This window comes from Oikopleura dioica, chromosome XSR (assembly GCF_907165135.1).
Source record: "Oikopleura dioica chromosome XSR, OKI2018_I68_1.0, whole genome shotgun sequence".
Lineage (NCBI taxonomy): Eukaryota > Metazoa > Chordata > Appendicularia > Copelata > Oikopleuridae > Oikopleura > Oikopleura dioica.
The window spans coordinates 7,316,450-7,340,741 of record NC_137294.1 but is presented as its reverse complement, the minus strand read 5'-3'; the positions used below and the strand labels follow the sequence as shown (position 1 = coordinate 7,340,741).

Below are 24,292 nucleotides of genomic sequence, written 5' to 3'. Positions count from 1 at the left end.
TTCTTTACGATCTTTAGGAATCCAACTTTCTTCAAAACATGGAGTGTTTCACTGGAGTTATGAATGCAGTTTTTGAGCATGGAGCGTCCTGCCGTGTGAATGTCAACGACCGATGATTGAAGTATAGGAATGGTCGATTATTGTGTCATTTTTATAATGCTTATTGGAGTAGTTCTCTTTCTTATTTTGCTGATTGTAAAATCTTAGAAGCTTTCTTTAGCGCTCTAAAAATCAATTAAAAGTTTTCGAACAGGCTTCGATCTAAGGGTTAGATGCTCTTCAACTTCTTTCGTTCGCCGCATTTTTTGGGTTGATTGCAATTGCGGCTGGTCTTTCAAATATGAAAACATACGAGAACAATTCAATAAAATGGTTCTCGCGGCACTAAAAACCAGCGGTATTGGTTTCACAAATTTCGCTAGGTAGAAAGAATAGACATTTATGATTTTATTACTGTAAATATTATAAATTAGATTTTCCGATTTCATCAACTTCGGCGTTTTGAAACAAAATGGTGCTTATGAAGACATCAATTTCAAGTCCAAAAAGATGACTTTGATGCATGATTCCGTCAACAAAGTCATCATAAAATTGGGCGAAGAAAATATGCGTGATGCTCGATCGAAATTTGCGGATAAAATCAAAGCTGGCGTAGAGGTTGAATTTATGGGAGATGGATTCTATTTAGAGTTTCAAATTCGATTCCCATTTTGACAATTTCGCTGGTGTATTCTTGGCAAACAGAAAGCTTCTTATCAAAGCCGCCAGTTTTCGAGTGATACAGTCTTTTTCTTTCAACAAATTTGAAACTTGTGAAGCCTAACCGAGGGCATCATTCAACGGGTTGTCTTTTCACTCTTATGGGAAAATTGCCCGGTGAATCTCCTCTCATATGTGGACAGACAGAGTTGCTAAATACTAAGTATCTTGTTGGAGCCGAATTCGTAGAAACTGCTGATTGCCAGTTCTCGTTTGTATTTCACCACTTTTTCTTCCGAGTAAAGAGCGCAAGAATATTTATTGAGCAACTCTTGCCAAGACTGTTCAAAAGCGCCCGCAATCCAAAAATACGAATTTTGAAAATGCGCTGGGGCATATTGCTGATACAACAGCTGCAAAACTTGAAGGCATAGCCTTTTCAAGGATCGCAAGCACCATTCTCCGACCCCTTGCCAATATTGCTCCTACTCCGCTGAAAATCGCCTTGGACGGCGATGTGAAATTCCGACTTCCTTGGAAGTATGGTGAATTTGATGAGCTTCCCATTGGAAAAAAAATCGGAGACTCGATTGTTTCGGCCGATAAAATTACATTGCAGCGCGATAAAGGTTTATTTTTCTAAGCCCCGTAGGGAAGTTTTTTTGGGATTTGTTTCTCGAAAAAGCTTCTCTACGGGGCTTTTTTGCGTTCAATGAAAAATAAACTGATTAATACTAGCGCATCTTGGAAAAAACTTCTTCAACGGTGCAAAAATCATCTGTGGAGCTTCCAAACTATTTGGCGCAACTGTATTCGGGCATGACGCCATGTACAAATTTTGTAACGGGTTAGTAAGGATTTTGCTGGTATTTTGACCCCTGAACTTGGGACTAAACTAATTTTTGGAAGTGAATTTTTGAATTACCAATAAGATTGCTGTATTTGGCCTACTCGCCAATCAAAACCCTTTCCATAAAAATCCGTTCCAAAAATTGGTTCTACCTTGAACTTGCTGGATAAAATAAAATTCAGTGGACAATATATTGTCAAAAAAGTTCTGAAAGAACTGTATTTTGATCCGACTTCCAATGATGTTGAAGGGATCAAGAAGAAATTCAACACTTTTTGGAAACATTGCATTGGAGATCATAGCGAATGCATTCGCGACTCTTATTGCGAGGAGAACGAGCCCATCTTGAATATCAGCGGAGGAAAGTTTGAATTTCTTTAGAAGAATGCCCCTTGGTGATCATGTCTTGATTATTTTTTGATCAAGCACATGATTACCAAGGGGCTTTTTTGCGTTATTATGAAATAAAACTTTGTAAAGTCCAAAAAAAATATTGGAAACAAGATGTTTTCAAGAATTTTATTTCGACGATGAATAGCAAGTACTTCGCGAACGATCAATGGTTGGGGACTCTGATAAACGTTGGAATTACAAGCTTCGTTGAAAGTTATCATAGCTTGTTGATATCTCGGTCACTTATTGACAAATGTAATTTTCATTTTATCGATGTTTTATGATAATTTATTTTTAGCGAAAGCTATTCCATTCATGACCCTGACAACAGAAGCTCAATGTGCCATTGGCACATTGATCTACAATACATCGGAGTCCGAAACTTTCGAAGCGATTGCTACAAGATTGGACTTCGTAATGAGCGAGAGAGGATTGAAGCGAGCAGCAAAAAATGCAGTGAAGAAAAAGATTGAAAGGAAGAAAGGTCATAAAAAGAAACAAGAAGAAAAAGCTCGTCGCAAGAAAAATCTCGGCTGTTTCCAAGGAACGCAAAAAGAAAAGAAAGAAGGAGCTGTATATGTTTCGTCAAAAGATGTCTCATCCGAGCTGAAAAAAGACCTGCTAAATGCAGCAAAGAAGAATTCAAAAAATGACCAGAAAAAGTAAATTTTGTGATGATTTTCTTTCTTTCTCTTTCTTCGCGCGATCTAACTCGAGTTCATCTTCTTTCACGCTTTGATTTGTGCCACAATCTCCAACTGCTCCTGTCGTCGATTACTACAAGCAGCAAGGAAAGCTCTACGAAATCGAACGATCCGTCGCCGAGTCCTCCTCTGATTAGGTTTTCGCCAAAGTCTGTCTTCTTTTCGACAAGTTGTAAAAAGGAAAATGCACTGTATTTTCAATTACAAATGCTAGATTTACTAATAAACTTATTTCCGGTCTAAAACGTGTTTTCATGAAATGTTTCTTGCATTTGAAAAGAATTCGAAAGTCAATTTTTCATTTTGAAAGAGCTATACTTGAATGGTGCGCGCGCCATCTTTGAATGAAAATTTTACATTATCAAGTTTACATAATGGAAAAAACCTAGAGACCAAAAATGTTTCTCATCTATCGAGGAATCCAAAAAAAGTATCAAAAATTTGAAAAAGCGAAAAAATTTTTTTCGTCGACCCCCCCCTTAAGTTCAGGCGTGGAAAATAAAAGAATATTTGAATGAGTGAAATATAAATTCGTATTTTTTAAGTTAGATAGTTGCATAGAAAAGTTGAAAACTTCTGGAAGAAGGCAAAAGGCAACAACGGCGAGAGTTAAGAGAAAGGTAAAGTACTAGAATACAACAGGCACAATAGAATGTCGAAATTAGTAAAATGTTTTCGTATTTGCACAGGACTGAAGGGACAGCTAGAAGAGTAAAAATTAAGAATTAAGATGGATAGGATCATTTTAGCGTAACTGCTTCGATAAGGAAGAAATTGAATGGAATTGAGGGTTGAAGTGATTCGATTCAGCAATGAAATGTGCTTTAAATGTAAAACGGCTCAGCAGAGGTGCTGCTTTTAGCAACACTGGAGTGGTTGTAGTCAGCCGGAGGAGGAGGGGGAGCAGGACTGCCGGAAGAGCTCCGCGGCGGGGGTGGAAGCGCGCGCTCAGGCACCGTCAATGGCTCTTCAACCTTCTCTTCTAGTCGCAGCGTGGCGAGTTTCTTTTCGTTCTGCGAATTCTCGCTATTCGAAAACTACGGAACCAAATCATTAGAGACAGTTCGATGACTAATAAGCGCAATATTTGCACTCTGAGGGTCACTTACCTGGCCTGTTTGGACTCGTCTGTGCTGTTCCGCATGGTTTTTCGAGTAGCTAGTAGGCGCCCATCGACGAGCATTGTCAAGTCGACTGGGAGTTCTGAATAACTTCGTCAGCCAAAGGAATTCAAAAATCAAACCATACCTTTTGGGCAAATTTCGAACTGGAGGAGTGACTGTTGTCTTCGAACCCACCACAACAAAGGTCGTTCCATATGTGTCCGTCGAAGAACTCATGATTGTTTCTGAATGGATAAACTTGTTAATACAAAGACCATCAGATCAAATATCAGCCATTTTTTATCAGTTTAATGTTAATTCAATTGAAATTCAATAAAAAAAGAATCAAAAGATTTGGAATTGAATTTGATACGATGGGTCGCATATTTTTTTTGAAAACAGGCAGTGTAGAGTTTAGATGTAACGTCCCTCTTGGCGCTTTTTATCTCGCCTCTCAAGGTATCTTTGACGGAAAGGGGCCAAGGTCTCTTCCGTGTGTTTTGTTCGATAAATATCAAGACTTCTTTCTTTTTTCTTTTTCAGCCTTAACACTGTCTTAGAATTGAAAACTCAATGAAAAGCCCTACCTCTGCTTAAATTCAACGAGAGTTTCACTTTTCCTTCTTCCGGCGTATTCGTCGCCCTCTAGCTTGACATCAAGGTCGGTTTTAACATCAGCTTCGCTTTGTTCATTCTTGACGTCAGGCTTTTCTTCATCTTCTGATAGAAAGTCAGAATCAGCATCTTGATTATTCTCGTGTTTGACGGGAGACGCAGCAGCGTTATTTGAATTTTCGCTGAAAGGAAAAAAGTAATCACTCGCTGACTCAGAGTCTGCTATCTCCTAGAGCAGCAGCAAAGCCGATTGATCTAATGAAATTGACTTTTTAATAACTCACACTTTGATAGACTCGTCGTTGACTTCTTCCTTGACTTCGGGCTTGTCTCGTTCAAGCCTTTCGACGACCGGCTCATCGTCGTCGGTGTTTTCTTCTTCAGACTCTTCCTCTTTTTTCTTTTGTCGAATGTTTCTGTTGTTGACTTGTCTATTCAGGAAGTGTCTAAAGGCTCCCTTACTAATCTGAATCCATAGAAAAGGAAATTACTTGTAGAAACCGGACATGTCTTTCTGCTTTGTCACGTCCATGATTTCTTCGATCTTATCCATCCTCGCCTCTTCTTCTTCCGCTTCCTTCATCTCCTTCAACTTTTCACGGTATGCATTGGTTATGAATTGCTCTAAAATTGATCAAATCAACTCATCAGATATCTTATCTACCTTTATCTGCGAACTCGTCTTTTTCCTCGGCTCGTTCTTTATGAGCCTTTCGTTCTTCACGTCTTGCTCGCAGCAATTCCCGTTTTTGGTACGTTTTCATAACACTCTCCATGTACTTTGACTTGCGATTCTTCGGATCGTTCTTGCTTTTACTTTTTTATCGGATGGTCACTGTAACAATTTAGACTGAAAGCAATCAAGCTTTTCACCCATTCCTTTGCTCTTCTTTCTCTGCTTTCATATCGTCGTAAACTGCGTCGTACTCATACACAGTTGCATCTTCTTCAAGGGCGCGTTGCACATCTAACTTAATATTAGATTACGAATTCAGTCCTTGTTGAATGGAGATATCCTGCGGCGAAACTAGCTGCCACAAAAAAGAAATGCTTGCATTTGATAAAAACCAATTACCAAGAAGCGAATCTCGGGATCACGTTATAGTTGGGATAATTGAGTCTAAAAGAGATAAAGAGTCAAAGTGATTATCGAACAATTGGATTTTCGTCTTTAAAACGCCCGAGCCCGGAGATAAACGCAGTTTTAGCGATTGATTATGGAATCGAATACTCTGAAAGGTTTTCTCGATATTTTTTAACTAAAAAGAGATGAAGAGAAATCCAAGCTAAGATGATGTACATGAGCATACTAGGGCCGTATCTTCAGTCACAGCCTTATGATTCACTTTCCCCAACGGACAAAAAAATTCTTGGTTTATTTTTCTCCAGTCCCATCGCAACTTACGCCAGAGTTTAGGGCAAATTCAACATCTTTCTGCCGGCAATTCAGTGTTCACCAATCGTTCTAATCGACCTCCTTTCATTGTCAAACGAAAGGTACTTATTAATTGTTCTTTTAAAGAGCTTCAATATGATAAGTTCACAACTGGCGCTGAAGATGAGTGCAACGATAAATGCGAAATTGTTGTAATGCGAGGAATTTGCAGTGCTACTTCACTTTGCGAAGGGTAAGGCGCATTCTAACGCCCTAAAAGATACTCCAGGTAGGGTCGATTTCGCTGAGGAAGACGCGTCCTGCGAGGGTTTCTCTGGTCGGCTCTGCTTCAAGGTTATCAACTTGAATGTCTCTGTGTTTGTAAAACTTGTTTTTAGTACGAAAGAAAGTGCATCACTCCCTGTCTGGAGAAAACAGATGATTGAGGCTAATCTTCGAATGAGCGTTTCCTTTTGTTTTTGCATGAGCGCGAGTGAATAAATGTAAAAGTCACCAATTACCTGAGTCTGCTTATTCATTTTCTTCTTTGCCGATACTTTGAGCAAGTCCTTTTCGATTGCCGCTTTTGTGTTCTCGTCGGAGTCATCATCATCGAAAAACGACAACTTTGACTTTTGTAGCGCGGGCTTGGACTCTTTCTTCTTTAGGATCAACCCGTATTGTTTACCCATGCTATGATGATTTCTAGCAAATGTAAATGAATTAATAAGATGAATTAATGAGTTTTGACAATTAACGAGTAGAAGATATTTATGGAAGGGAAACGGGCATGTTGCTGAGAATCGAGCAACTCGATAAAGGATCGGCTGCTTTGGTAGGTAATTGAGGATTATAGATACTTTACGAAATGAAGAAATTGTAGACATGAAATTCAGAGGCGGGGAGGCCTATACACATCCCTTGGGCATTTTGTATTACACTAGTGCGAATAGTTTTATATGCAGTAAACGAATGAAGAAGCATGCACGCGAGGAAAAGAAAATAATCATGCGTATTTACTGCAGAAGAGAAGTTGGAGTGGTTTGAAGCAAAGATAATATTTGGATCTTTTAATTGGTGTGCGTCGGCTTATTTGAAAAACTAGCATTCGAGAAGGTCCTTCTTTGGTTCTTCTTTGAAGTTTGATAGGTAGTTCTCTGCTTCGGATAGGTCTTGAGGCTGTGCCTTAAAAATACATGATGACAGTTACAAGATTGCTTTTAATTACGGAAAAATCTTGGAGTAGATCATCAGTGAAGATTGAATCCTCGTCCCTCTTTATTAGGTCGAACATGCTTGGTTTTCCTAGAAAATCGGAAATCAACTTTTGATTTTCACTCTGATTATCGAAGCATTCGCCGGAGATGTCGAGCAGCTGCATGTCGTCTTAAGAAAATGTTTCAGAACTGTTATGTATAAGTCGGATACCTTTATTTTGCTGCTCGGTTTCATTGGCAGAGTTATTTTTCGTCTCGTGGGCCTGGAGATCATCTAGAGCACACTCTTTCTTCAAGTCGTTATCAACTGTTTTCAGCTCTTTTAGTATTTTGTAGTCGTAGTCGCTCAAAGAATATGATTTGATATTCATGCTTGCGTCGCTCAATGACGAGGATACCTTATCAAAAATAAAAAAACCACTCGATTTCATGAATCAAAAGCTTGCCTTTCTGGAAAGGGAGGCGGTCTTTCTGTACAGCGGCGCCATAGCATTTGATAGAAGAGAGGCACGCGAGACGCGCAGTAAATCAATCTTCGTCTAAAAGAAGCAACATAACATAACCTATAGCACATTATTCACTGACCTGGATTGACCACTTCATCTGGTCAAATTTATCTTTCGAGGACTTTACTTGAAGTTGCACTCGTCTAAACTTCTCGACCTGGCTGAGGTTGTCAGGATCTACCGATGTGGCGCGCAACCAAGAAAGAGCAGCTCGATAATCAGTGCGCGCTTCCTCCATTTCTTTTATTTGTTCTTTTAGCTCTCCTATACCCTTGAGATAGAAGGTCGAATAATCTCTCTGAACACGATCTGAGCAATCTTTCCCAAGGATTTTATTTTGCGCTCTCAATGGAACGTCCTGCTTGAATTCGATAAAAATCCAGTCCTTTGACTGTGTTCCAGTAATTTCCCGAGGCACTGAATCCTTCTGCAGTTGCACTCAAAGCCTGAATGATCGGATCTCCATCGACATTGTAGTTTTCTTGAATGAATTTGACGACGTACGTGTCTTGGCAGCAGAGCGCTCTCGTCGAAACATGAATGGTTCTTGAAGCCAGCCGTAGGGAGCGCATCGAGTCGTCGATGTCTTTGTACATTGAAAGCTTGGCATCGATCTCCGTATCGCCTTAATGAATGAGTATATGATATACTGTATATCCGATTCCAATGGCGCTTACTTTTGACAATGGACGGGTCTTCTTTCTTCCCAAATTTTCGCTCGACTGTTTTTTGGAGTTGTCGAAATCCTAACTCGAGTTTGTTCGCCTGCGATAACGGAGTTGGATTAGTAATAAGATGAAAATTCGACATTTGAGCACTCTCTGAAGAAGCCTTTCTGTTAGTGAATCCATCTTCGTGACTGTTTAGAAACTTGTCTTTTATTTACTAGTACATGAAGGTACGTAATATCGAATTCAACTGAATGGAAATAGTAAACCACGCGTTCGTGCTCGATTTCAGACAAGAAGTGTTTTCAGAATGTTTTGACGTTTATTTTCTGTATGGACATAACTTTGGCGGGGAGTTGCTTTTCAGAATAGTTAATTGCTTCTTTTTTATCGCTCATAGTAGCTTCCGAAATTTGGTTCGTAGTTTCGATGAGGCAATATCCATCGGAAAAAAGTAGCTTTGCATTGTAAGTGAGTTGTTTGTTCATCAAAATAGTTAACGCAGATAAAATATGCAGAATAGACTATTCTGAATAGTGTTTATTTATGATAAATCTGGAAAGTAGACTGGAGAGTCCTCAATCTTGCTAGAAAAATGAAAATCGGGAAAAGAAGTAATTGAAAGTAGATAGAAATGGATCGGTTAGATTCAGGTAGCATGGCCAGAATAGAAAAGCATGCGACAATAAGAGAAGCATGAATGTGTCACACAATGAAGCACGAACAAAATAACAGGAATAGAACGCGAAAGAGAATAAGATTCAAAAATGGCCGCAAGAATCGCGAAGTCAAAAAAAAGTACGAGACAATGAATCGTGTTCATATTACTGTCAGCAGGAAAGTGAGATAAAAATCGATAATTCTGACAAGGCAAGGATCGTTAGCCAGCACTTTGCCTCGAATATACAAGCCGCAATTCCAACAATCAAAAATGGGGGCAAGATATCGTCATTCAATAAATCAAATATTACTTGTCCTACAATTCTTATGCATAAACGGTTGTGCTTCTGAGTAAATGGCAACTGCTTTTTTCTTGTCCTGTCAGAGGCATTATCAAAAGTTCGAGATAAATGAATCGGAGTCACATTTTTGGTAGATTGTCATTTTCATTTGTTATTAGTTTCTGTGACTGCACCAGTGCTGTTTTTAGTCATGGAATCGATATGAATTTAAATACTTAACGAGATAAAGAAAATAAAGGTAAATGTCGACATAAAGAAGTAAATAATTAGAGAAGAACGCTTATATAGGGCAGATAATACGACGATTTCATTTTGTTTATTTCGAACCGGTGTTAGGCTTTGAACAATAAAGGAACATATTGTATCGACAATATTAAATATTAAACTTGAACTTAACTTTCTTCGGATCGAGAAATGAAGATGGTGGGTCGCTACGATTGACTTTGGGATAATGAGTAAATAAGGTGAACGTCCCATCACACTTGATAAATGTTTAACGAGTGAAAAGAAAGGGGAAAGTGTGGGCGACTTCTTTCGGCTAAGGTGATTTAGGGGATGAACTGGACGTGAACTATAAGGCAAATAGACTTGTAAGAATTAGTAAAAGGTAAAATAAGTAATCTCGCCACGCGACGGTAGAACACGTGTATTTAATCTTTTTGGCTAGACCTAAAATTGTGATTGAGTGACTCCAGTTAAGATGCTTGTTGATCGAAGTGGCTTCAGCAGTTTGGTTGCGACGAGGACTCGTAGGTAGCTGCCGCGGCAACTTGCGACGAGAGCATTTCTAACTTGCCAAGAACAGGATTATCGCGGCTGAAGCACTCTTTAGACATTGATCACGGTAATAAGGACTCACTGGAATCCCTTCGTTGTATTGTCAGGTGGTCCGCGGGGATTCCTCAATATTCCAGATTCAACAGGACTGGAAGAATACCCCCAATCAGTAGAGTTGGTCTTGTTCTGTCTAATTCCAATGTTTTTCGGCTTAAAATCGGTGAGCCAGACGGAGAGCCCAGCGGCGAGTCATCTGAGCCAATTATCAAATATTTGACTTTATGTCTGAACTTACTCTGGGCTGCAAGAAAGTCTTGGCGTCGACGGAACCAGGGAGATTTTTGAGCGGGCTCATCATTGTTATTATTCTAAAAGAAAAATAAATCTAAGAAAGCAAGTCTGATGAGCAGCTATTAATCTAATCACCGATTATAATGCGACAATACTACGCGCAGTGGTAAGTATTTCTTTACTATTACACCGAGCTTGAAAGAGTTTAATGAAATTTGCGAATTCGAAATTGATAAATTTTGAATTCCGATCTGATCTCCTGACATCAGATTAATTGTACACCGCTGGAGTGTACTTACGAAAGAATTGCCCGACTGTGATCCGATCGGATATGAACTTGGGGCTTGGAATGGGTCGAGATGCTCTCCCAAAGTGTTTGGAGATTCCATGGGATTGTGAGGGATGATAGGAGGCGAGGGAGTATCTGTCGGGAAAAGAGGAGGAGGAGAGGGTGAATGATGCCGAGGCTGATGATGGATCTCATGCGCTTTCTCAGCACTCGAACTCGAAGGAGAGTTATTCGAATAAAGAGAGAAGATATTCGGGTTGGAGAATGATTTTGTCAAGTGAGAGGTAAAATCGAAAAGGTTGCTTTGGTGGTGGTGAAAGTGAGAGTTCGATCCGCTTCGGAGATGTTGATCATTGACTTGCTCGCCAGCGGACTCTTTTCGTATTCGATGGAATGGCGAGTAATCATTTTGTAAAAAGTCCGTTCGCGATGAGAATGATTGATTGTGCGAGTGGTTGCTAAAGTAGTGCGGGATGGCGGAGTTTGACGTGCTCTGCGAGTTTAGCGGGTTAGGACTATTGCGTGGCTGTGGGTGCGGCGTGTAATCACTCACCCGCCCAAGTATATTCGAATTGGACTGGCTCCGCGTCATATTGCAATATGACTGTGGCTGGGTGTGATTGTTAAAGAACCCTCGCTCATGTAAGGAAGGTGGCTCGAACCTCTGATTAGCGCGTGTGTGCCCGATCAGTCGCCCTGCATCTCTAGACCCATGCGAAGTATCTGTCAGACTGCGAGACAATGGAGATTGCGAGTGGGACAGCTCAGTATTCACATGGTGCGAATCCGAGTATGTGTCATTGGACCAGACTTCTATCGACTTATTGAAAATATCGTCAACTTTAGATTTGCCCGGATTCAGCTTCTCAAAGGACGTCGCTCCTTGAAGGCCATAGGAGCCGGGCTGCACACTAACCTTTCCAAGCAAGTTTGGGACGACAAGGGGCGATGGGGGTGTCGCCTTCGCATAATGATCATTTGGGGAGGTGATCTGAAAAAGAAAGTAAATCAAGCATCTTTAACGTTCTGCCGAACCTGTCGTCGACGAGCGAGAGGCGATTGCCCAAGTTTTGAACGATTTCCGATGGCCCATTTATTGTTACCGACGGGGTTGTCCGACACAGACCTCCGCTGGAAATTAGGGCTTGGGTGTCCGCTTGACGAGTGTCGCATAGGAGAGTTGGAGCGTGAGCCGTAAGGAGAGACGAGCGGCGAAGGAGTAAGATATTGACCACTGCGCGCGGCGTTCAGCGGGAACTTTCGACGCACTTCGGGCGAGTTCTCTCGAGAACTTCACAATCATAGTTTAATCGTAGAGTATAGAAACATACCTGACGAAAGGACTCGAGCCGAACTCTTCGGCCGAGTCGTATCCATAGCTTCCACCAAGAAGTTGTCTTTCTTTTGCTTTTTGTTTCTTCTGTTGCCTTCGCGGATTCCTGCCGCTGCCTGTTTTTACCGTTTTCAAGAGCTTAATTACTTTTAAACCAATTTCCATGTACTTATAAACGAGTATCGATTTAGAAAACGAGCCCAAGAGAGAATATTCCCATCCAGTGTTCTCTTCGCGGGCTATCTTTCCAAGCGTCTTGTAAGCATTCTGGCACTCTTCTGTTTTGTCAAACTCAACGACAGCGCAAGTAGACTGCCCGAGTTCAGGGTGTTTTGCAACATGGTTTCGCAAGTCGAGTGGCACCTCCTTTCCAGGGCGGATAAGGCGGACAGTGGAGAGTGAGCCGAATTTTCGAAAGATGAATGAAATCTCAAAGAAGCTCGTTTAGGCTACGTCATGAAAAACAAAATACCTCATCGACGGTCATCATGTCGCCAGTGGGGAGTTTGGCGAGAATAGTTTTGATAGACGTCGTCGGTAAATCGATATGAGGCAGTTGCTCCCTTCGCTTGACTTTATTGCCCGAGTGGTTGAGCTCAAGATTTCTGCTTGACTTGCAGCAGAAAGCCGTTACTCGCCAGTCGGATCTGCAAGGCAATGTTAAACTGAAAAGAGTCTCAACTAACCGAGAAAGATGTTTTAACTTCTTAAAACTGGTGAGAAGCTTGACTGAAACGTATCCTTGCTTGTTGCGTCGCACATGCTTGAGTAGGAATTTATCCTTTACTAAATTCTCGTCCGAAAAGTAGTGATCGAGCAGAGAAACCATCGAAACGACGACATCTTGCGAAGGCTCTACCCACGACGGATCTGCTGCAATAACAGCATCGAAGCTGTGCTCAGGCTAACAACATTATTAAACCCATCGTGTTAGGCCAAACTTACGTTGTCGTCATCTTCTTCCCCGCAAGACGATGGAGGATTGCTGTCAAAGTCTTCTACTCTTAGTTTGAGGATCTAATAACTGTATAATGCAAGCTATTAGGACCAGAACTTACGTCTCTGTTCAGTTCGAATGGCAGATTTTGATTTGTATCGGCATTTTGATTGTCAGGCTCAATGAGCTGTGGTGGTGGGCACAAACTTTTAACTAAGAAAAGGAAATTCAAATTCTCTGGGTTCTTTCTTACCTCCGCAAGTTTCGTCACTTCCACTCATCGATCAGTAAAGAATTTGTTCGAAATAATGGCGTCAATCGAATTTCTGATTCCGATATTTCAACTTTCTAAACTGATCCGCATCTAAGCAGGAGGATAGTTGAGGCGAAAATGTGAATTATTTTTTTGACGGGCGGGACAAAAATATTTGTTTCTTAATAGTTTTTCGCCGCAGAATTTTCCAAAGCAAGAGCAGGGAGTATTTTTGAGGGCATGGTAACACAGAGTGCGAAAATTCATAGCTGTCTGGCAGCTCATTTTGTCAGTCAAAAGTTAAGCTTTTCGTAGTGATGGCAAAACATTTCTAAGGAATAAACGACGATAGCAGATTGTGGCTCTCTTTTATAAAAGACAGACGAAAACATCAGAGAACATGTTTAGAAAGGATACAGTTTGAGGTTGGTAGTTATTTCCCGAGCGTGCTGAACGCGCAAAAATATTCGGCCTATGTGTGAAATAGGTTAACGAGAGAGAAGAAAGGTACGGATATGGAAGAAAGCAGCAAATTACTAAAATGAACTTGTTGATCAAAAGAACTCGTAGCCGTTTTAGGAATTAGGCATCACTCGGTGAAGGAGTGAGCTCTTCTGATTCAAGATAGAGATTCCTGTTTCCAACTCTTTGGACAACGACTAAAATGATTCCTCAAGCACTAATAAGACACATATAATCTACCTATTTGGCCACGCATCAGGTAGGAGAAGACTTCGCCGTCGTCGGTGAAAAAATGAAGCTTGGGCGTGGATCGTTGAGCTTGCATCGGGTCTAAAAGTCGAGAGAAAGAAAAGGGCGACAGTACCTACAGAAAACGCGAGCCATTGTGTTAGCGATGTCTTGGGCATTGTCGAGAGTTCCGTTGGAACTGATGATTGTGCCGTGTTCTAGGTTGCAGATCATCCATCCGACGCACTTTGGGTCTTGCTCGAGAGCGTTTAGCGTCTTATCCATTTACTCGCGAATGAAAAAAAACGAATATATTTTTTTCCTGCTTTCAATCTAGAGGGAAATGATTGATGGTAACGAGCAATTAACAAATAAGCGCAAGTTCAAATTTCGGTGGGAGCATGCTAATGCTTCGAATTATCTTAAGTTCGCACCTTTTCATAGCTTGGTTCATTTCCAAATCACTTCTTAGAATGAAAGATTATCTCTCCAAAAGGAAAAAATGTTTCAGTTATTTAGTCACGTCTCAAAGACTTCGAATAGTTAAATTTTTGCCGCTTATAATTGTCACATATCTGCTTATTCAGCCTTGAAAAGAACAAATATATAATTTTCGATTTTTGTTTTATTGCGAGCTTTCGGAGGGAATGCCCTCCTTCATCAGGCTAGTACAGTTGTTAAGAGAAGCTACAGTAAAATAGGACTCACCGTGACTTGCGAAACTCGCGAGTGATCGGTAAGTGAGGAATTTATGGGAGCGGTGAGAAAGTCTAGAAAAGATATGGAAGTAGAAGTCTAGAAAAGAATTTAATTGCGTATCTGGGGAATTTGATCTAAGGCTCCAGATACGCAATTAACAATGCCTTAGATCAAATGAAGTGGACGAAACGGAAGTCACCTTGCTCGTTAAGTTGAGGTCGGTTTAACTTTATGAGAAATGATTCAGTAAGTTTGCGGTCATTATAATTTGGAAGGTTTGTTTGCAGAATGGAGAAAAACGATTTGGCAAAATCGCCAGGTGAGATAAAGGAAGTAACTTCTGGAGAGTTCACATAGTCTTGGTATGCGTTTTGGAAGTCAGGGCAATTTCGAAGGTGTTGTTTAATTGCAGTTTGACTAGTGGGAAATGTGTGGTCTCGCTTACGTAGGTGAAAGGTACGCATGGTTTCCCCGATGTAAGTGAGCTGACATTTACAGTCGAATTGATAGCAAATCCCGGATTTTTTGTTGATATCGAGCTTTCTTTTTAGACGAGATGTGATAATTTGTCCTAGGCGCAAGGTTTTGAAAGCAAGACATACTTTATATGCTGGCGTGATTTTACGGATGAAATTAACAATCTTTTTACCTATTTTATTGACTCGTTGTGAAGTGAAATCTAGGGTTAAGTAGAAGCGGTGGGTAATATTTGGGTCTTTCTCAAGAGGGGTGAAATTAGAATCTTTAATAGATTTAATTTTAGATTTGACAAGTTTTATAGGGTAGTTATTTTTAACAAATTTGTCAGTAAGTTTAGATAGGGCGTTATTAAGGTTAGCAGGAGTGGAACAGGTGTTATTTACTCGAAATATTTCGCCTGAAAGAAGTCCAAGCTTTTGGGAGATCGGGCTAACGGATTCGTTAAAATTATTAAGGGTGTCACTAGAAGTGGGTTTCTGGTAGAATTTAAGTTCATATTTATGGGTTTTCGGGTCCAGGTAAATGGTAGTATCTAGAAAGGGAAGGCTATCATTTTGAGCGTGTTCTATGGTGAAATTAAGGTCTTTGTCCCAATTGTTGAGTAGGTGGTTGATTCGGGGGAGCTCATTTTTGTCAAGTACGCACGCAATGTCATCGACATATCTATTGTAAAATTTGATAGTACCATTTGCTAGTTCATGGTCTATAATGTCACTTTCAAGGTAGTGCATCATGATATTCGCTAAAATACCAGATGCTTGTGCACCCATTGCTACCCCTCGGCGTTGGCGATAATATGAGTCCTGAGTACTGAATGCCGTAAAATAGGTCAGTGTTTTAGTAAAAACGTCCTCAAAAATATTTCGCGGAATAATTTGGAGTTCTTCCCTATCGTTGATTTCAGTATCGAAAAATCTTTGAGGGTCGGAATAAATGCGATCTACTATTCTAGGTATTATGCGTTGTAAATTTACGTTTGTGTACATACTCTGTACATCAAATGAGACAAGCCAGTGTTTTTTTGTATCAAAAGTGTCTCTTGCTCGAAGAAAATTCTTCTTGAAATTTTGGGTAGATTTAACACTATATTTAAGTTCTGGCAGAAATTTGGTCAAAATTTTTGAAAAATATCTTTCGATGCCGCTAGTGATTGAGTTTTTACTAGACACTATTGGTCTCATCGGGTGCCCTGTTTTGTGGCGTTTCAATATTCCGTAGCTCGATTTTATCGCGTAATTAGGTCGAATGGAATTGAATGTGTCCTTACCTAGATAGGGTTCTAGTTTACGGATGGTTTTGTAGAAAAGTTGGATGTCTTGGTTAAGGGGGTCGCGGTTGAGTTTAAAGAATTGGGGCGTGTTAAATTGGGCATTTAATTTACGATTATATTCATCTAAGGAGATAAGCGCAATATCCTTGCATTTATCAACTCGGACGAACCGTAGGTCAGGGTGATTATTGAGGAAGGTGACGAGTGATTTTTGTTTTTTAGCGGGTTCGTAGCACTTACGTAAGGAGTGGAAGTTTATTTTTAGGAAGCTTAAAACTTCGTCAATAGTCATAGGGTCTATCTTAATTTCACGGGCATATTTTGTCCAGTTTTGTATCAATTTCTCCATAGATGTTAAAATTTTGTACGGGTTCGGTGTGCCTCCAACTGGGAGTTCACACCCAAATTCTAAGATGGAAAGGAGATCAGGTGGAATTGTGGTGTCAGTAAGGTTGTGAATTTTGATAGAGCATTTTTGAGGGAAGAGGGCGGTAAAATAGATTGTAGTTTACGGTTACGGTGGAAATCGGATTTAGCTTGACGGTTAATAATAGTTGAACAGATAATTTGTTTTGTCTTCGTAAATTCGGGGTGCGGTAGAATTTGTTTTAGTTTAGACATTTCGAGGTCGTAGAGGGTGACAAGGGAGTTAATTTTGTTTTCGGTGGCTTTTATGTCGTGTAGGGTTCGCTGTAGGCGGTGGTTACGTAATTGATCAGGTGACCAATGCGAGTGGTTCAGAAAGTCAGTTGATACATACGTATACGGTGGTGGAGTTTTAGCATCGTGGCATTTTTGTAGAAAAATGAGGTGTTGGCGGTTACGATGTAATTTTTCTCCAATTTTAGTAGCTTCTCTGGTGTGAGTTTTACGTCGATTATCCATTTATAATATCTCTTGTGTTGACGTTGTAGAATTTTCGATTTTTGTTTTATTGCGAGCTTTCGGAGGGAATGCCCTCCTTCATCAGGCTAGTACAGTTGTTAAGAGAAGCTACAGTAAAATAGGACTCACCGTGACTTGCGAAACTCGCGAGTGATCGGTAAGTGAGGAATTTATGGGAGCGGTGAGAAAGTCTAGAAAAGATATGGAAGTAGAAGTCTAGAAAAGAATTTAATTGCGTATCTGGAGCCTTAGATCAAATTCCCCAGATACGCAATTAAATTCTTTTCTAGACTTCTACTTCCATATCTTTTCTAGACTTTCTCACCGCTCCCATAAATTCCTCACTTACCGATCACTCGCGAGTTTCGCAAGTCACGGTGAGTCCTATTTTACTGTAGCTTCTCTTAACAACTGTACTAGCCTGATGAAGGAGGGCATTCCCTCCGAAAGCTCGCAATAAAACAAAAATCGAAAATTCTACAACGTCAACACAAGAGAAATATATAATTAATGTAAAATGTCATCTTGAATTCCAATAGATCTCTAGTTACGAAGACGTTTATTTAAATCAAGTTGCAAATATAAGTGAAAGCCACAAAAACAGACTTGTCGGGAAATTGAAAAGAATCCGCTTACGTTATTTTTACTGCGTCAAGTTAATTGAAACCTCGGAAAAAGAAGCCGTCTGAGTCTGAGAGGAGAGTGTCGGGAGACCGATAGGAATATGTAGGCTTATTAATGGAAAAATCAACCCTTTTTTCTATCTTGATATAGGGGTCACATAACACAGCCTTAGAAAGGCCAGAACATAAGCTTTCATTTAGGCACCATATCAAGGGGTCTGGGTTATGCCCGCAAGGCAATTCAGGGGCACGGAACTCCAAAAATAGGCACTAGATCTCTAAAATCGCCTGGGGCAACCGCCTCCACGCTCGAGAGGTCTCGTGACTACATCTCAGTGAAAGCTGAGGGTCTGAGCTTTCAGTAGATGTCAAGTAATCCTGCTTGCCTCTCTCCTGAAGTCATCTACAAACGATAAACTGCCAAAAAAGCATGGTATTTTTCCGGGGTGTCCCTTCCTGGTAAAAATCCCTTCCTGGTAAAATTCCCTTCCTGGTAAAAATCCCTTCCTGGTAAAGAAATAAAGTTTTACCAGGAAGGGAATTTTACCAGGAAGGGATTTTTACCAGGAAGGGAAGTTCGAAATTTCAAATAAGTCAAAACATAAAATGAGCTTATGGACTTATAAAATTAATCACTCGACCCCCCTCTGAGCATATTATTATAGATTTTTAGAAATTTTTATAAATAATTTATTTTTTTAAATAATAAAAAAATATAATTAAGTCTGCCGACGCCAGGCTTGGCTCGGCAATCTGACATGAGAAAAACCCTGAGTCAGGCCCCTGAGTACTGAGTACACAGACCCTGACCTGTGTGCCCGAGTAAAATCGAGGCTCGAGAAGAAAAACCCTGAGCCTGACCCTGACCTGAGTTAAAAGACAGGCCTGAGTTGCTCACAAAGGGCCTGAGTTAGCGAAAAAAAAAACACAAAAAAGGGTCAATTTGCGACGTCAATGGGTTCAAAATACAGTGATTTTCCATTTTACGGGCGATTTTGTGATTAAAGGACTTTGAGGTTATAAGTTATCTGGGAAAAATGAAATTATTATAATTTTTATGTATCGAAAAACCCTGTGTTTTCGCCTGAGTCATGCACCTGACCCTGACCTGAGTTCCTGAGCCTGAGCAGGCCTGACTGAGTACCCTGAGTACCTGACTGAGTGAGAAACCCTGACCTGAGTTCCTGAGTAAATATCGAGAAAAATTTTTCGAACCCTGACCCTGACCCTGTACTCAGGTTGCCGAGCCCAGACGCCAGGCATGCTAGAAAGCCCAACCTTACGTCTATGGCGGAAACTTACCTCGATATTTCAAGGTAAGGAGGGTTTTTTCATAAAGTGCTCTAGATAGTTCTATCTTGAGTAGCATCCTGGTCGAAAAAAATTCCATTTTTTTGGCCTGAGTCAAGCACCTGAGCCTGACTGATTACCCTGAGTACCTGACTGAGTGAGAAACCCTAACATGAGTTTTTGAGCAAATATTGAGAATTTTTTCGAACCCTCGCCCTGACTCTGTACTCATTCACTATTATTAGCGAAAAATAACTCGAAAATAACAATTGACAATAAATACCAAGTCGATAAAAATATGCTCAGAGGGGGTCGAGTAAATAATTTTATAAGTCAATAAGCTCATTTTATGTTTTAACTTATTTGACATTTCGATTTTCCCTTCCTGGTAAAATTCCTTCCTGGTAAAATCCCTTCCTGGTAAAGAAAAAAAGTTTTACCAGGAAGGGAATTTTACCAGGAAGGGATTTTTACCAGGAAGGGATTTTTACCAGGAAGGGACACCCCTATTTTTCCATCTTTTGCTGGAGAAAAGCCCGGATTTCCCTTAATTTTGGGTGCAAAAACGACTTCTTTTCGCTTCTAACTTACTCGTTAGCACAGGCAAGCAGGATTGTTTGGTATCTACTGAAAGCTCAGAACAAGCTCTTTCACTTAGAAATGGTCACGAGACCTCTCGAGCGTGGAGGCGGTTGCCTCAGGCGATTAAAGCGTTCTAGTGCCTATTTTGGGACTTCCGGGACCCTGAATCGCCGTGCGGGCACGGCCCAGACCCCTTGATATGGTGCCCAAATTAACGCTCAGGCTCTGGGCTTTCAAAAACTGTGTCATATGAGCACTTTATCAAGCTAGAAAAAAATATTATTTTTTTCATTAATAAGCCTAGGAATATGCAAATTCGAGTGCGAGGAATGTGAAAAAATATTGTGCATCTAACGAAAACCTGCTTCAAGTAATAGCCAATAATGGGATTTTTGACTCTCAAATATGTTAAAAATCAAGTTTGTTTTATTCTTTGGAATGTTAAGATCTAATAAAGGCATCTTGGAGTACAGACAAAAACACCTGGATTTCGGAAGAACACAAGAAAAAAGAATTACTGAAAAAGGGCTGACAATCTTTAATGTCAAGTTTATTTGGAGTCAAATGAAGAAGGTAGATGAAGAAGTTTGCTTATTTATGGAGTATCTGGCTTGAAGATAAATGGGCTTGATATGTAGATTGACTGATTGTAGTGTTCTTGTTCCTCGAAATAGATTGAAATCATCAGTTGTTTAGCATAATGGCAGTAGCACTGAAGCCGAGATGATTTCAGAAAGAAACAAAAAGGTTTACCGAGTTTTGAAGAAGAAAAAATTGCCTTCAGTGTCGGGGATTTTTGTTAAAAGGCTGGTTAATATTTGGACTTATTGATGCGTATTCGTCGAAAATACGCCTCGTAACATCGAAAGCCTTTTCGTAGCTTGATTCTATTTGATAGTTTTCTTCGTGAGCGTAAGCGAGCTGTTCCGTCAACGCCCGTGATTGCTGTCTTAGCTGGTGGAACCTTTCCAAGAAGGATGGGATGTGATGGCTGCCCTCTGCTAAACACACTTCTCGAAGACCATCCATCACAAAGTCATACATAGCGGGATTGTCTAGTAACGCGTCTATTACAAAATCAGTTGCGCTCAAGCTCTTATGATTCAATTACCGACAAAATTATAAATGTGTCTCGTAGCTGCATATTCAGCTTTCTCGTTTGACTTGGACATTTCTGGGCTCTTGAATTGAGGATTTTTTATTATAATTGACGATGCTGTCGACGGGCTTGAAAATATGTCCACATATTTTTGTCTGGACTCCGATGCGCCAATCTCGGCCCGTCGGGCTAAGATTGAAGGGTCTTCTTCCAATATTTCCTCCTCGATGTATCCATCTTGATGATCCGTCCTATTGATGTTGTCCAAATTTTTCGACTTGAACTCTTCTTTTATACAGTGAATCGGGGCTTGATCTCTGAAGAGGCTCTCTTCAGGCACTAATTGAGGATAAATATTGCAAATATCAGAAATTTCCATCTTTAAGGGGGTAGAACTAGATTTTTCCAAAATACAGTGGGTTGCGCAGTTGGTTGCCCCCTTGCGATTGCAGCTTTGGTTGCCCCTTTGCCCGCGCTTTTTCTATTGTTCCTTTCTAGACTCGCTCAAAGTGATTGCAGGATTGGTTGCCCCTTCACCCGCACTTTAGGGGGCAACTACCTGCGCAACCCACTGTAAGTGATCTTTGAGAGCCCCAGGGTGGCTATTTTGGATTTGGGGGTTAGTTGGAATTGGATTGGATCCAATCCAATAAGGTTTGGATGGAATTTGGATGGCCAGGGTACCGGATTTTGTTGGGGAAAATTGGGCAATTGGGGAAATTGGGGAAATCGGATCCAATAAAAATATATCTCTAAACTATGCAAAGTAGGGTCATTTTCATGATAAAAATGAACAATCTCAGTTAAAAATCATTGTTTTGGCTCTGTTGATCCTCCTTTCGGATAAAAACTTACTGTTTCCTTTCTTTTCAAAGTACTAGAAGCCTTGGAAAAATTGGAAACCCAATTGGATCCAATTGGAATTGGGGATTATTGGAGAATTGGGTAAAATTGGATTGGATTGGATTTTGGATGGATAGCTTCGACTCAAAATTTATTGGATGGAAATTGGATGGCGAGACCCCGAAATTTTGTCCAAAATAGCCACCCTGGAGAGCCCCTTTAAATAAGAAAAACCTGTATTTACTTATGTTAACGAAATTTCCTCATAGATGTTGCTAGAAAAAGCGTTAAAATATCAAAAATAAGATTCAAAAAATTTTGCTAGTCACGTGACTCGAGAAATTTGAGGACGCGAATAGGCTAAAATGGCGATTTTCGATGAGATAGGTTGGTGTTTCGCTCTCTACCGCCAATATTTGTTGACGAAAAATTTTTTTTTAGAAAAATGTTGTTAGATCTAAGTTTGCTCTATCTTCAGCTGAAGAGAGAATTTGAATATCTTAGCTTGCTTGGACGTGCTTTTTTAAGGTTAACGAAGTTTTCCAGCCCACTTCCGCCATATAAACCCCAGAACACCATACCTTTTCAGAATCAGCAGAAAATTTCAAGAACTTTGACCATTTAAAATTCTAGAAATCTTCACTTCCGGTCGATTCTAGAGCCAGAAGTTGACGAAATTTTCGAGTATGTATAAAGTGTGACCCATCAAATTGATGCTCAGAAGATTCTGAGTCATCTCATTATCGATTCATTTGAAGAAAGAAATCCAAACACGGTGAAACCGACCGCCCAAATCTACGAAAAAATGCATAAATTTATGAATTTTTCTTGAGTTTTTAGCGGTTGATCTGACCGTGGCCGGGATGGGTTCTTCTTTCAGATGATAGGGAATCTTCTGAGAATCAATTTGATAGGCCACAAGTTGCCCATTCTCCCAAATTTCGATAACTTCCGGCTCTAGAATCGACCGGAAGTGAAGATTTCTAGAATTTTAAATGGTCAAAGTTCTTGAAATTTTCTGCTGATTCTGAAAAGGTATGGTGTTCTGGGGTTTATATGGCGGAAGTGGGCTGGAAAACTTCGTTAACCTTAAAAAGCACGTCTTGGCTTTGAGCGCCGGTCTAGAATAGGCTTTTTCGCAAATCCTAGTTCTACCCCCTTAAATTAGACTTTAAATCTTATGGATCCTTCTCCTTTGGTGCTGACCGTTTGGTTTGTCAGTTGCCTTCGAGAAATTTCCTGAAATTCTTCGAAGTATGTCTCTTCATCGTAATCATTGAAAAATCCGCCTTGCAAGGATCTTCCTGGTGATTGTCTTATAATTGATATATGAGGAATAAGATTCTTGGGTAGTCTCAAGAAACCTTTTCTTAGGAAGAGGTGATGACCCGAGAAAATTTTGCTGTGATGCCATCGAATCAGTGGTTATCTCTGAAGCTACAAGTAGATGAAAGAAATAACCGATAATTTACACAAGAATATTCGCAGTGGCAGTTCAAACAGTTCAACTAGAATTGAAAAACATGAAGTCAGAGAATCTCATGCGGGTCGGGTTCTAGGATCTTCTTCGCTTCTGATAGGCTCTGAGTACATTTCTCGATCACTTTCTTCAGATTTAGCGAAAGGGTTTCTCGCCTTCTTTTTTGTACTTCGAGAATAAGCTAAATTATATGATGTCATAACATATCATTATCGAAGCTCGGGTGTACCTTGAGACTTTCGCGAGCTTGGTGTGGTCTAAACTCGTTGATCATATGATGAATGTGAATGAACTTAAAATTTTAAGTAAAAAAAGATAGTTCTCAACCGTGTACCAGAAGCATAAGATCATCAATTCTCTGGTTTCGTTCTCGGGAGTCAGGTACTTTTGTAAGAATGTCGAGTAGGTCAAGAAATCCGATAGCAACGGATTGTACCATCTTTTTAAGCTCCTTTCGGTGGTCGCAATATTGAGGATGGAGTCGGGGGAAATTGTAGGTTTCGAGTGGTCGAACAGTTCCCCAACTGGAGCACTATTTGGTTCATGATTTATATTTTAACATTTCTAATTGCTATAGTTGCCTGGTCTGTTCCGAAAATTTTGACAGCGTCAGTTGGTATTTTCGGAGGCTTGGGGCAGGTGTTATTGCGGACATTGTCATCGGTGAACTCTTTGAAATAGTCGGGTGGCGCGGGCATAGGAGTCGTATTGTTATCTTTCGCCGCCATTTCTTTAATTAATTAGAAGTGTAAGAGACTTATAACTATCTCATTGACAGTGTTAAAACAAGCTACATGTAAGTCCATAGAATAGATTGTAAGAGAACCTCTTGAGCAGTACCAGAGATATAGAGATTTGCAAAAAGCGATGATTTAGCGAACTAATCTACCAGACTGTTGAGAACAGTCACTATTGGGAATGCTTATTGACAGATTTTACAATTGTAAGTTGTGTTCCGAATTTTTGGAATTGTTGAAAATAAATTAACACGGCAGTTTTTGTAGAAAGTTCTTCTGGCTACATGAAAGCTCAACACAAGAAGTAATACTCAGTAGTCCTCGTGTCCGGAATCGTCTCCGTCACTGAACACAATTTCTTCGCCTGCCTCTGCAAGTTCATGAAGAAATCTCTCACGCTCCTCTCGAATTTCGCGCTCCTTCTGTTCTACAAATTCTTGGGAGAAAATCACTCGCAGTAGCTCCGAGCTTACAGAGACATACATCCTTCGTCCAGCTCCTACTCTCTTCGGTGGAGGGCAATTGGAGAAAAATTGGCGCATTTGATCAATGTCAATTTCCGGATGCTCATATCGCAAAAGGCTGGCCTCTAGATGAAGCCGGACGAATGTGTTACGCTCTTGGATTGACATGAACACAACC

The 24,292-nt window shown here is 40.3% G+C and overlaps 7 protein-coding genes across 8 annotated transcripts; 1 reads left to right on the top strand and 6 right to left on the bottom strand.

Annotated features, from left to right (window-relative positions):
• Positions 1-1,198: 1,198 nt before the first annotated feature.
• Positions 1,199-3,991, bottom strand: LOC145710081 (uncharacterized). Its single transcript, XM_081787769.1, has 3 exons — positions 3,895-3,991; positions 3,756-3,849; positions 1,199-3,683 (listed from the first exon to the last, which is right to left on the bottom strand). The coding sequence occupies exons 1-3, from the start codon at positions 3,984-3,986 to the stop codon at positions 3,471-3,473; spliced, it is 399 nt and encodes a 132-aa protein (XP_081643895.1). The 5' UTR covers positions 3,987-3,991; the 3' UTR covers positions 1,199-3,470.
• A 47-nt stretch (positions 3,992-4,038) lies between these two features.
• LOC145710395 (nuclear speckle splicing regulatory protein 1-like) lies at positions 4,039-6,811 on the bottom strand. Of its 2 annotated transcripts, none has more exons than XM_081788141.1 (7): positions 6,261-6,811; positions 5,238-5,335; positions 5,029-5,174; positions 4,856-4,988; positions 4,649-4,810; positions 4,337-4,546; positions 4,039-4,293 (listed from the first exon to the last, which is right to left on the bottom strand). In XM_081788141.1, the coding sequence occupies exons 1-7, from the start codon at positions 6,624-6,626 to the stop codon at positions 4,164-4,166; spliced, it is 1,245 nt and encodes a 414-aa protein (XP_081644267.1). In that variant the 5' UTR covers positions 6,627-6,811; the 3' UTR covers positions 4,039-4,163. The 2 variants fall into 2 exon arrangements, with proteins under 2 accessions (XP_081644267.1, XP_081644268.1); XM_081788142.1 differs by having other exon boundaries at positions 5,238-5,331; positions 6,261-6,453.
• LOC145710397 (uncharacterized) lies at positions 5,446-6,247 on the top strand. Its single transcript, XM_081788144.1, has 5 exons — positions 5,446-5,737; positions 5,782-5,861; positions 5,904-5,992; positions 6,033-6,093; positions 6,138-6,247. The coding sequence occupies exons 1-5, from the start codon at positions 5,656-5,658 to the stop codon at positions 6,183-6,185; spliced, it is 360 nt and encodes a 119-aa protein (XP_081644270.1). The 5' UTR covers positions 5,446-5,655; the 3' UTR covers positions 6,186-6,247.
• On the bottom strand, positions 6,459-8,332 carry LOC145710396 (islet cell autoantigen 1-like protein). Its single transcript, XM_081788143.1, has 7 exons — positions 8,140-8,332; positions 7,852-8,087; positions 7,542-7,784; positions 7,403-7,495; positions 7,168-7,354; positions 6,968-7,125; positions 6,459-6,924 (listed from the first exon to the last, which is right to left on the bottom strand). The coding sequence occupies exons 1-7, from the start codon at positions 8,270-8,272 to the stop codon at positions 6,841-6,843; spliced, it is 1,134 nt and encodes a 377-aa protein (XP_081644269.1). The 5' UTR covers positions 8,273-8,332; the 3' UTR covers positions 6,459-6,840.
• On the bottom strand, positions 8,319-13,995 carry LOC145710394 (la-related protein 6-like). Its single transcript, XM_081788140.1, has 14 exons — positions 13,803-13,995; positions 13,675-13,764; positions 12,973-13,631; positions 12,841-12,932; positions 12,728-12,799; positions 12,469-12,686; positions 12,255-12,429; positions 11,979-12,211; positions 11,781-11,894; positions 11,485-11,740; positions 11,366-11,440; positions 10,165-10,237; positions 9,952-10,122; positions 8,319-9,908 (listed from the first exon to the last, which is right to left on the bottom strand). The coding sequence occupies exons 3-13, from the start codon at positions 12,998-13,000 to the stop codon at positions 9,995-9,997; spliced, it is 1,464 nt and encodes a 487-aa protein (XP_081644266.1). The 5' UTR covers positions 13,001-13,631; positions 13,675-13,764; positions 13,803-13,995; the 3' UTR covers positions 8,319-9,908; positions 9,952-9,994.
• Positions 13,996-19,899: 5,904 nt separating this feature from the next.
• On the bottom strand, positions 19,900-22,937 carry LOC145708517 (uncharacterized). Its single transcript, XM_081786196.1, has 5 exons — positions 22,798-22,937; positions 22,629-22,748; positions 20,603-20,931; positions 20,245-20,558; positions 19,900-20,203 (listed from the first exon to the last, which is right to left on the bottom strand). The coding sequence occupies exons 1-4, from the start codon at positions 22,845-22,847 to the stop codon at positions 20,272-20,274; spliced, it is 786 nt and encodes a 261-aa protein (XP_081642322.1). The 5' UTR covers positions 22,848-22,937; the 3' UTR covers positions 19,900-20,203; positions 20,245-20,271.
• Positions 22,891-23,668, bottom strand: LOC145708518 (mediator of RNA polymerase II transcription subunit 7-like). The gene is made up of 4 exons (XM_081786197.1): positions 23,495-23,668; positions 23,248-23,445; positions 23,143-23,205; positions 22,891-23,094 (listed from the first exon to the last, which is right to left on the bottom strand). Exons 1-4 carry the CDS (start codon positions 23,639-23,641, stop codon positions 22,963-22,965), a joined length of 540 nt encoding a protein of 179 aa, XP_081642323.1. The 5' UTR covers positions 23,642-23,668; the 3' UTR covers positions 22,891-22,962.
• Between the last annotated feature and the right edge of the window lie 624 nt (positions 23,669-24,292).

Coding starts and splice junctions, on each gene's coding strand:
- LOC145710081 (XM_081787769.1), bottom strand. CDS start 3,986: ATGAGTTCTTCGACGGACACATATGGAACGACCTTTGTTGTGGTGGGT. Junction 3,850..3,894: donor GTTCGAAATTTGCCCAAAAG/GTATGGTTTGAT, acceptor GAAGTTATTCAG/AACTCCCAGTCGACTTGACA. Junction 3,684..3,755: donor GACGAGTCCAAACAGGCCAG/GTAAGTGACCCT, acceptor TTGGTTCCGTAG/TTTTCGAATAGCGAGAATTC.
- LOC145710397 (XM_081788144.1), top strand. CDS start 5,656: ATGATGTACATGAGCATACTAGGGCCGTATCTTCAGTCACAGCCTTAT. Junction 5,862..5,903: donor CTTTCATTGTCAAACGAAAG/GTACTTATTAAT, acceptor CAATATGATAAG/TTCACAACTGGCGCTGAAGA. Junction 6,094..6,137: donor CTGGTCGGCTCTGCTTCAAG/GTTATCAACTTG, acceptor ACTTGTTTTTAG/TACGAAAGAAAGTGCATCAC.
- LOC145710395 (XM_081788141.1), bottom strand. CDS start 6,626: ATGTCTACAATTTCTTCATTTCGTAAAGTATCTATAATCCTCAATTAC. Junction 5,336..6,260: donor AAATGAATAAGCAGACTCAG/GTAATTGGTGAC, acceptor TCTAATATTAAG/TTAGATGTGCAACGCGCCCT. Junction 4,294..4,336: donor CTCGTTGAATTTAAGCAGAG/GTAGGGCTTTTC, acceptor GACAGTGTTAAG/GCTGAAAAAGAAAAAAGAAA.
- LOC145710396 (XM_081788143.1), bottom strand. CDS start 8,272: ATGTCGAATTTTCATCTTATTACTAATCCAACTCCGTTATCGCAGGCG. Junction 8,088..8,139: donor AGACCCGTCCATTGTCAAAA/GTAAGCGCCATT, acceptor TCATTCATTAAG/GCGATACGGAGATCGATGCC. Junction 6,925..6,967: donor ATCTACTCCAAGATTTTTCC/GTAATTAAAAGC, acceptor TGTATTTTTAAG/GCACAGCCTCAAGACCTATC.
- LOC145710394 (XM_081788140.1), bottom strand. CDS start 13,000: ATGAGTGGAAGTGACGAAACTTGCGGAG. Junction 12,687..12,727: donor GGGAAGAAGATGACGACAAC/GTAAGTTTGGCC, acceptor TAATGTTGTTAG/CCTGAGCACAGCTTCGATGC. Junction 12,212..12,254: donor ACATGATGACCGTCGATGAG/GTATTTTGTTTT, acceptor AGCTTCTTTGAG/ATTTCATTCATCTTTCGAAA.
- LOC145708517 (XM_081786196.1), bottom strand. CDS start 22,847: ATGGCATCACAGCAAAATTTTCTCGGGTCATCACCTCTTCCTAAGAAA. Junction 20,932..22,628: donor AACCAAACGGTCAGCACCAA/AGGAGAAGGATC, acceptor TTATCCTCAATT/AGTGCCTGAAGAGAGCCTCT. Junction 20,559..20,602: donor ACACATTTATAATTTTGTCG/GTAATTGAATCA, acceptor ATTTTGTAATAG/ACGCGTTACTAGACAATCCC.
- LOC145708518 (XM_081786197.1), bottom strand. CDS start 23,641: ATGGCGGCGAAAGATAACAATACGACTCCTATGCCCGCGCCACCCGAC. Junction 23,206..23,247: donor TTGATGATCTTATGCTTCTG/GTACACGGTTGA, acceptor TAAAATTTTAAG/TTCATTCACATTCATCATAT. Junction 23,095..23,142: donor AAGCTCGCGAAAGTCTCAAG/GTACACCCGAGC, acceptor CATATAATTTAG/CTTATTCTCGAAGTACAAAA.